Source organism: Echinops telfairi, unplaced genomic scaffold (assembly GCF_000313985.2).
Source record: "Echinops telfairi isolate 266 unplaced genomic scaffold, ASM31398v2 ScPeMD7_7424;HRSCAF=8462, whole genome shotgun sequence".
Lineage (NCBI taxonomy): Eukaryota > Metazoa > Chordata > Mammalia > Afrosoricida > Tenrecidae > Echinops > Echinops telfairi.
In genome coordinates, this window is record NW_022111324.1 from 27,383,950 (window position 1) to 27,394,525 (window position 10,576).

General features: G+C 45.8%; 1 protein-coding gene across 1 annotated transcript in view; it reads right to left on the reverse strand.

Annotated features, from left to right (window-relative positions):
- Nucleotides 1-6,994, reverse strand: part of NIBAN1 (niban apoptosis regulator 1) — a 220,614-nt gene extending 213,620 nt beyond the window's left edge. Inside the window, exon 1 of the mRNA XM_045297990.1 lies at nucleotides 6,940-6,994. Coding sequence (XP_045153925.1) covers nucleotides 6,940-6,994 — 55 coding nt within the window. The remainder of the gene's footprint in view (nucleotides 1-6,939) is intronic.
- Nucleotides 6,995-10,576: the final 3,582 nt, after the last annotated feature.

Genomic DNA, 10,576 nt, shown 5'->3' on the forward strand with positions numbered 1-10,576 from the left:
ACTAGTAGGTCTCAGGACAAAACCTACCCAGGTGAGCCAACTACCAGCAAGTCTCCACTCTGAGACTGCCTCAGTTTTTCAGTCCTTTAAAGTGTAGGAGTTCTCATCATGCTAATTTCCCTCCTGTTCTTCAAGACAAAACAGCAGTTCCCAGGGTCCCATATAGATGGGACAACTTCATAACAAGAGCTGAAACATTGCTTGTCTTCCCCTCCTTTCTTAAAGGGAGGTAAAGTTCTCTAAAAGCACCCAGTAAATAAATTCCCCCTCAAGCCAGATTTATCACAATGTCATGCTCGGTGCAATCAGTAACTTAATAGGTATGGACCAATTATCAGCTACCTCTCAGAGATGATAACTGGGGTTCTCCGTGCATGGAGTCCATTCTGACACATACTGCTCCTACACTGCAGGGTAGAATTGCCCTGGTGGCTTTCCAAGACTATAAACTTTTACAAGAGTAGAAAAAGCTCAGCTTTCTGCCCAGCAGCAGCTGGTGGTTTCAATCTGCTGGCCTTTTGATTCACAGACCAACTCGTCCCCACTACACCACCAGGGCTCCTCTAAGTGGGCTGGTTTCTCAGGAATACACGGTGCTGGAGGGAGCTTGAGCAAAACTGGAACTCTGTTACAAAAAAGGAACAAGAAAAGAATCTTGGATTGATATCCAACAGTGCAGACCATACTGTGTATCCTAACTTTCCATTTCAGTCATACTGACGTTGCTAGCCTAATAAACAAAGGCATCACCTGGGGACAGCAGGCGCTGATGATATATTTGAAGAATCCCAAGATAGCTCATGTCAACAAAAGGTACTAGTGAGTTAAAAAAAAAAAAGCCTAATAAATTGGATTCTAATTGTCATAATTATCCAGATAAATGGAACCAGTTCTCGTACTATCTCCACTAACAATTTATAAGTGAACAATAAACAAAGTGTCAACTAGTACCACACAGGAGTTAAACACAAGTAAACAGGTACCACTCTTCCCATCCACACTGACTATGGAAATACAGTCATTTCCATGTGTGCGAACACTAACCATACGGTCAACATGAATTCCATGTTTAGCCACTTAAGTTAACCCCTAAGGAGCCCTAGGGGCACAATGGTTAAAGTTCTTAACTAACTGACAAGCTGCTCCTAGGGAGAAAGAGACAGCAGATACCATAAAGCTTACAGTTATTGGGAACCCAATGGGAGTAACTCTACTGTCCAATTCACAATCAACTTGAGGACAACAGGATTTTTAGTTTAATAAATCCCTCAGCTATAAGGAGCTTCAAAACATTCTTCAAAAAATAGAATGAACCAATGGGGTTATTCCATGAACTTTTTGATGCCCCTTTGTGATATTTTTCAAAGCAGAAAATCATTTCTTCTTTTAAATTACTTATTTTCCCTGTAGAGAATATGCACACAGAACCACATGGCTTCTGTTGAAATTCAGGGGCACTGATGACATTCTCTGAGTTGTACAACCATTTTCACCCTCCTTTTCTAAAGTGTTCCTCCCCCATTAACATACCCTCTGCTGCTCCCTCGGGATCCTATCTAATCTTTCCAGTTGCTGGTCTCTCACTCCATACAGATAGTTCTTTAAGAGGGCATAAGGCACAACGATGACATTCTTTAGTAGATAAGCTAATCTGTTATTGGGTTTTTAAAAGGCTCCAGGGCTTTTTAAACCAGGGTTTATGACTGAAAGATGATCTCAGGACAATAGTTTCAACAGTTCCTCCAGCCTCCATGGCCCCAGACAACCTGCACTCCACAAGAATTTGAAATTTGGTCTGCATTGTCCCCTTTTTATTAGAATTTTTCTACAGAATCGTGGATCAAGATATTCAGTAATAGCACCCAAAGCATACAGTTCTTCTGGTCTCATGGAGAAGGAGGGAGCTAGCTGTTCATGGGGACAGCTGTCCACACAGTCCGTTTCTTCGTCTGCTCCTGACTCTCCTTCCTCCCTTAGTCAAGGTGAACAGAGACAACTTGTTGTGCCTTGGGTGGTCACTTGCAAGCCTTTGTATTTTTAATTTAAATTCTATTTATTCATTTTTTCCAAAACATTTTATTTGGAGCTAATATGGATATCATACCATTCCACAGTTCAATCACATCAAGCAGTATTATATGATTGCTACCATAACCAGTTTCAAAGCATTTTCTTCCTTCTTGAACTCCTTGATATCAGCTCCCCTTTACTACCCCTCCCCAACTGTACCCCCCAAGAACTCTGATTCTACTTGCTCTCTTTAGGTTGTCAATCCTGGATTTCATGCACACACACACACACAAAAACCATATAACAAAATTTCAAGAGGACCTTGGTGCTATAGGGGTTACTCATTGGGCTGTTAACCAGAGGGGCACCACTAGTTGCTCCACAGAGAACGATGAGGCTTGCTACTCCCTTAAAGAGTGAGTCTCCGAGACCCACAAGGCAGTTCCACCCGTCCTACAGGGTCACTAAGAGTCAGAATGGACCCCATGGCAGTGGTTTTCCATTCAACAATTTAGACACAATTTAGACACACTTCTGACTTTTTGCCTTTGACATGGATAATTGTCTACCCCATAGTTCTCAGCCTCAGCATTGACCCTCCACAGGAATGCTTCAGACTTGTTTTCCTTTTGCATCCTTTTGCAAATATTCATGTTCTAAGTGGAGAAAAATACTCCTAAAAAAGAAAATGTATGTCTTCCTTGAAACTATAGTTCCATGGCAGGCATACCAAAAGTTAAGAAAAAAAATTTTTTTAACTACTTGTAAAAAAATAAATGCTTTCAATTGACCACTGATGCCTGGATGATTCCAGCTTTCTTACTTGTTGACTTACTGCCATCAAGTCCATTTCAACTCACAGCGGAGTGGGTTGTGCATTGGATTGCAAACTGGAAGGTCATCTGTTCAAAACCACCAATCCCTCCAAGGGAAAGAGATGAAGCTGTCCATTCCCATAAAGAATTACAGCTTCAGAAACCCACAGAGGCAGTTCTACCATATCCTATAAGGTTGCTGTGTTACTTATTGAAGGAAGGCTCTTTCAGGCCAATAATAAAAAAAAAATCACAGAGGCTACCAATGTCCATGTGATACAAGTGACCTTAGTATTATTTATTTTATAGTAACCTGATACCAAGAGATATCTAAAGACTAAAAGACTTCTACAAACAATTTTTAAAATGTATTCATAATTTGTTGTAAGAGACATCAATATGGTAGCAATTTTCTAACCTGTTATCTTATAAATGAAGCAATTTCTAAACACTGTGGATATTCCTCTACCTAGTGATTTACTGAAATTTAAGAATAATGTGTGGGTTAGACATTGGATAGTTAACTGTAAGGTAAGCGGTTCAAACCCACCAGCTACTCCATAGGAGAAAGACGAGACTGTCTCCTCCCTTAAAGATTTACAGACTCCACTGAAGGACACATATTGTACAACTTGACATATAAAATAACAGGAATTCTAAAATTGATCACACAACACTTTTTAATATAATCGAACTGTTGAATTTTATGATGTGAATTATATGTCAATAAAACTTTTTTTAAAGACAAAGAAAGATTTACAGACTCAGAAAGTCTAGGGAGCTGTTCTACTCTGCCCTATAGATCACTTTGAGCTAGAATCAGCGTTATGTCATGGATTTGGGTAAAAAGTAATCTACTTTAAAAGCATCCACGTGAAGTGGATCACTATTAACACTCATTTTGGGGGTAAACAAACCAAACTGAAACTAGTAAATGATTTGTCTAAAAGTAAATACTGACCCAAAGTCAATAGCAAAGGAAGACCAAAGAAGAATGGATACATCTGACTTATGATGTTAGTGAACAGTATCGAAAGTACCATGGGCTACCAGAAAAACAAATTTGTATCCGAAGAAGTACAATCAGAATGCTTCTTATAAGTGTACAAGAAGTATCATACAACCTAGAGTTTATTACCTAATGAATACATTGTCTCACATGCTTTGTGCAGATTGTCAGGAAAGACTAGTTTCTGGAGAAGAGCATCATGCTTGGTAAAGTAGAGGGTAGGAAGAAAACCCTCAACAAGGTGGTTCAACACAGTGGTTGCAACAGAGTTTAAGCATAAGGGATGTGAGGCTCGTACCGGACCAGAAAGTTGTTTGTTTTATTGTAGACAGTCACCGTGTCAAAATGGACTCTCTGGTACCTAGCAACCACAGCAGTTGCTTATGACACATACAAAATAAAGCTGCCCAAACTTACCCCCGAAATACTGAAGATATTCTACATCTAGCTTAACTATGATAATTTTATCAAGCTGGGAAGAAACATGTTATGTTAGCTACAGGAGTTTCCAAGTCTGTAATTCACTGGTAGCTAAATTATGAGAAGCAGGACATAAATTGTATTTAAACCTCACCATCATACTTTCAGTTGTTCTGTTTATGATAAAATCAAAGCTTGAGACTTTTATGGCCCAAGTGGTAAAGAGAAGGTTAGTGGTTTTATTAAGGGGTTTGGGGCTTCAAAATCATCGGGAAAGAAGAGCTCCTTGACCTTAATTTGCTCATGCACTAACAATGCACAATACGAGGCGTTTTTTCCGAAGTTCTCTTCCCTCTTGGCAAGACCAAAATTCTCACATGAGTCAATGTCTCATTTTCTCTGGAGGTATTCTAACTTTAATCCTTCTCCTTAAAGCCCCTCTACATCTGCCTTGAAAACGGCCTGCCAAATATAGAAGGAGGCTGTGAAAGTGGAAGATGGCCATCATGATTGTCACACACTCTGCTCTTGTGTTTATTCAGGAGATGAATTTATGTTTGTGTGGGTGGAGGAACTGAGGATGAGAAGGGTTGTTGTATAACTTGAAGAAAGTCATCGTCACTGAATTTCAGTATTTGAAACGCTTGCATTGGTATGTTTTGCTGTGCATATTTTCATCATCATCAACAACAAAATAATATTTTAAAAGATGCATCCACTGCAAGTCTTTTATGCAAATTCAGAATAAAGATGGTAATGCACTTTCTTATATGAATATAGTGCTTCTTACATCAGTAACAACTGTCACAATGAGGAAATCTTTGAGTAAACGGAGCCCTCGTCTTTCTAGACTTCAAAGGTAGTCTCCACTTTAGGTATTTCTAAACTTTCCAGGGACCCAAGATCTTGAGAAACATACTTTTTGGCTCACATCTAAATGGAAAGACATTCTCAGATTTTGGTTACTTTCATAATACAGCATTATTCCTGGTGCAAGCAACAATAATGCAGACACATTCTTTTTAAGATGGAGGCAGGCTCGTTTTAGCTCTTTCACTAATATAAGTAAATCAGCTATATTTCCCCCTATTGTGAATCAGCAGCAAAGCTCTAAAGCTGACGGGTGTTATGCCCCTAAGAAGCTGAGGGCCATCTTCCAGCTGGAAAGCGCCAGAGCAGGAGGCTGGAGGATCAGCTACATTCCTCTGCAAGGGCCCCGACTGGATGTCCCTTTACCACCTGGACATCCTTAGTTTCAATGTGCCCGTGCCTGAAAGTGAATCTGGGAGAGAATACCAACTCAACCCTTTCCTCCTCGGAGTGTAAATCTGCTGTAAAGAACTGGCTCAGGGGCCAGAACGAGATTAGCTATCTCTTTGAAGAAGTTGGGTACAACCAAAAGCAGACAGACAAACTCACTGTCCATGGAGTGGATTCGGACTCCTAGTGGTTCTATGGGACAGAGCACAACTTCCCCTGTGGGTGAAGAGTTGCTGGTGGTTTCCAACTAAAACTCGGCGCTGACATTGACCCGTGGAGACCCCTTTGGTCAGGACAGAACTGCCCCCTGTGAGTTTCAACTCTTCACAGAAGTTTCAAACTGCTGACCTTGTGCTTAGTACCCCAAGGCAATCACTCCCTACCAAGGCTCCTAAGGTACAACTTATATGAGTTTAATACCTAGTAAGAAGGTATTTCAAATGCCAACACACACACACACACACACACACACACACAACTCACGGGATAACCTCCCTTGCAAAGAAACTTGATATCAAGGCCATCTGGCCATTTTAAAATGGGCTTTGGGTGGGCAGTGCAAGTTGGGTAGTAGTTGTGGTGTGGGCGTGGCAGGGAAGGGGACACTAACTAGCAGGAGGTAAACAGTCACCGTTTCCTGCTGTTTCAGTTCGGTTTGTTTTGTTTTCTTCTGCTTCCCGCTCTTCACTGAGTCACTGCGTATAACTGGGCTCCCAAAATGAATTTCTCCGCGGTGTCGCTTTAGCAACCATTGCAAAATGCGCGCGTGTTCCTCTTTTGCTTTCCCCTCAATGGGGAGGCACGGGAACTGGTCAACGTGGGAACAACACGATAGCGCCCCGCTGTCTCTGGTGAAATCCCACCAGCGAACTTAGGAAGCCCACAGAGAAGCTGCAGCCACCGCCACGTTTGACGAACCCAGGCCCACGTCATAAGGAAGGGAAGTTTTGTGTGTTCAACCCGGGAATCCCCAGGTAACCATCTAGCGCGGAGGCATGCCCCTGGTGCTTTCTGCGCCGCACGATCACAACAGATTCCGCGAAACCCAGGCCAGAATCAGGTGCTTCTGGGAAGGGCAGCGCAGGCAGGTGCCACAGACTAGTCGACGGGGCGCCCCACCCCACCCACCCCCGCACCCCGCACCCGCCAACACCGCCCCTCCAACTGCCCTGCGGCGCTGCCCAAACCCTCTCCTGCCCCGGACTGCAGTGCGCGGGCCTCCTCCCCTAACGCCGGCCGGAGGGAGGCGGACTGACGCTGCGCCCCGGAGCTCGTCCCGCCGACGGGGCCGCGTCCAGAGCGGGGAGTGCGCCCGCGGCGCGCCGTCCCGCAGCCTCCCCGCGTCCACACCTCCTGGGGGACCGGCCGGGCGCCCGGCGGCCGGCTGCGGGCCGGGCTCGCGGGAAGCCCCCCCGGCGGGCGTACCTCGGATGTAGACGCACTTGCTCTCGTCCAGCTGGCTGGAGGCCGAGGCGCCCATGGCGAGGGTGCGGGCGGTGCCGAACGCAGCGCTGGCCGACCCGCGCGTCGGGGTGGGACTGACAGCTCCCGCCGGCCGCCTGCGGCTGACTCCGGGCAAACTTCCTCCGCGAGGCGCCGCCCCCTGCAGCTCGGCGAGCTCCGCGCCTCCGCGCCTGGGGGGCCGGCCCGCCGCCGCCTTCCCGCCCTCATCTCTGCCCCGCGCCAAGGAGGTCTCCCCCCCTGCTCCCCGAAGGACGCACTCTTTCTCCTGTGGCTCCTCTTTGCCGAGTTTTGCTTCTGGGGTTCGCACCTTTAGGAGGAGCCCGTCGTTTCCCGGGTGACTGGTTACAGTACTGCGAGCTGGGGCGCTCCCTGCAGCCAACCCGCAAGAAGTCCGGGGATTTGAAGACCCCCTTACACTGGGCCTCCGTGAGTGGAAGACCCCTTTACACTGGGTCTCCGCCTGCGAGTGGAAGACCCCTTACGCTGGGTCACCGCGAGTGGAAGACCCCCTTACGCTGGATCTCCGTGAGTGGAAGACACCCTTACACTGGGTCCCCGCGAGTGGAAGACCCCTTACGCTGGGTCCCTGTGAGTGGAAGACTCCCTTACACTAGGTCTCCGTGAGTGGAAGACACCCTTACAGTGGGTCCCCGTGAGTGAAAGACCCCCTTACACTGGGTCCCCGCGAGTGGAAGACCCCTTTACGCTGGGTCCCTGTGAGTGGGAGACTCCCTTACACTAGGTCTCCGTGAGTGGAAGACCCCTTTACACTGGGTCACCGCGAGTGGAAGACCCCTTACGCTGGGTCCCTGTGAGTGGGAGACTCCCTTACACTAGGTCTCCGTGAGTGGAAGACTCCTTTACACTGGGCCTCCTGCACACGTTGAGAAGCGCCGTTCTCCTGTAGCCTGGTCCCCAGGCCAGCATCCCCTGTAAACCTGCAGGGATAAGCACAATCGCCTCCCTTCCACCCCCTCACCAGAGGCTCGGGAATCTGGGTTTTCACACACTGACTAGGTCACTCCCACTCCGAAGCCCATCCTCCCCTGCAGCCCCGACGTTGGCCAAGGAGGGGTTGAAGGAGTGAAAGAAAGGAGAGAAAGCCATTTGGAGGTGGGGAACGAAGGGCTGGGTAAGGCAGTGTACACCCAGCAGTGAAACTGTACGTGCTTGGCCACCTCTCCTCACACCTGCAGGCTCCCTTCTTTAACCAAGTGGAAATCGCTCATTGGAAAGCGCATGTGTACCTTTCCCACAACCACTGTGTAGCTTGGCAGCCTCTCTTGGGCACAGGGGTCACCACTCATTTCATCCCATTCCTAGTAGACAGGGTTTTAGTGGCTCCTGTTGCCTCACCCACAAGATCAAGTGGTTTGTACACGGGGAAGCAAAGCCTCAGTGGGACTTCAAAGGCTTTCCCCTTCCCAACCCTCCAAGTTCATTTATTAGTATTTCCACACAAAAAAATTCTCATACCTCACCCCCAAGGTCTCATCCTACATTCCAAATCACCGGCGAGGCCTGCCAACTCGACTTTCAATCTACATCCACTATCCAAACAGGTCTTCCCTCCACTGCCATCACCACCGACATTTCTTAGCGGGCGTTGCTCTACTCTTCGAACTGGTCTCCCTGCTCCTGAGTAAAACCCAGTCTCTTACCTGACATGCTGGCCTTGACTCGCTCTCTGAACTCACCTGCTCTTCCTAGAACAAACCCCGGTGGAGGAGGAGGTTACCACTTGGGCTGCCAGCCTCAAGGTCATCATTTGAAACCACCAACCCCTCCACGGGAGAAAGAGGAGCCATTCTAAACCCAGCACAGATCGAACGCCTCAGAACCCCGCAGGCGCAGTCTGACTTTGCCCTCTTGGTCACTGGAAGTCAGAATCACCTTGATGGCAGTGCGCTTGGAGTGGGGAGAGAACATCCCGAGCAAAACTAGCGCCTGGGGGTCTTTGTGCGAGATTGTCACCATTAGAATGTGCTTCCCTCAGATTTTCCCTGTTTGACTGCGCCTTGCTTCATTCAAGTCTCTGCTTGAATGTCAACCCCTTCGGACCAGGGAATCTAAACATCAGCCCTCCTCTGTCTACCCTGAACCCTTGGCTTCTCTTAGGATCCTGTGACCCCTGTTTTCTTTATCTTCCTAGCTTGCCACAAGACGTAAGCTCCATAAGGAGGTGAGGGATGTTTTTCTTTTATCTTTTTCAATCGTTGTTTCTTGTCAGGTTTTGTTGGTTGGTTTCCTTTGGTAGTGGATTATTTAAGTGCAGGGAATTTTATTTTGTAAAATTGTTGTATCCCAAGTACAAACACCTGGAACTTTATAATTTTAAAGCACTGCCATCTATTGATTCAGACTCATAATGACCCCCATCTAGGACAGAGGGAAACAGCTCCTTTGGGTTGCCTGGTGTCCATCTCTATGGTAACAGGAAGACGGAGGTTTTTACCACCAAGAGGCCGGTCATTTCAAACTGCTGGGCTTGGCTTTAGCAGCGCCAGTGGTACCCCATTAGATTCCCCGAGCTCCTGCATGGGCCGTCGTAGGAAGCTCTGACTAGGTACCTTCTGAAGAAGACAATGAAGGAGCTCTGAGCAGTAAAATCTGGACTGAATGAAAGCTGTGAGTAGGATGAATAACGAAGGGCCATCACCAGATAACTCAGTAATTCCGATGCTCAATGATTTGATTATTCAATGTTCCACTCCTTTCTCAGTGACCTAATCAGCTCTGTGAATTCTAACCTGGGGGTTTCATTGCATGTGGGCTGGTCAAATCGCATATGTTCATGTCTCAGTTTCCTCATCTCTTAAATGGAGCTCTTACAGGTACCTCATAAGCTATTGTGAAAATTAAATCTGATGGGCTCTGGGAAGCACTTAGCATTTTTCCAGGGATGCAGTAAAGGTTCAGCAACAGAGTTCTCAGTAAGGTTAAGAGAGGGCAAAGAAGAGACTCTAGAGAGAGAATTTTGCAGTGGAGCCTGAAAAATCACAGATGCTTACATTAACAAAGTGCTTCTTTTCTCCAAATAAAATTCGCTGCCTCTTGACTTACAAAGGAAAAAGGAAAGGAAATCATGATTTTAGTCACAGTATTTAGTATTTACAAATCCTAAATAAGCGCAATTTTATAAATGATTTACCATTTTATTCAACCATTTGGGAAAAGGAGTCCCAAAGCAACTCATTAACTTTGAGTCAGTTCTGGTTTCCTAGAATTCAAATCAGCTACTTTAAAAAATTTCTTGTGCTATTTTAATTTCTATACTATAATAGCTTCTTTGTTGAAATACCTTAGGAACATTGCTTTCTGGTATATATCACATATTATAATGATACCTTTTAAAAAGTATCTTTATTGACATGTGATTCTTATACCATAAAATTTGTTCAGGGTGAAGGGTGACAACAGTTGGTGTAAGATATGAAAACAGGAATAATTTATAATTTATCAAGGGGTCACAAGGGTGGTAGGGGGGAAAGGTGGGGGGAAAAGAGGAGCTTATACGAAGGGCTCAAATAGAAAGTAAATGTTTAGAAAACTATGATGGCAACATATGTACAAATATGCTTGATACAATTGATGTATG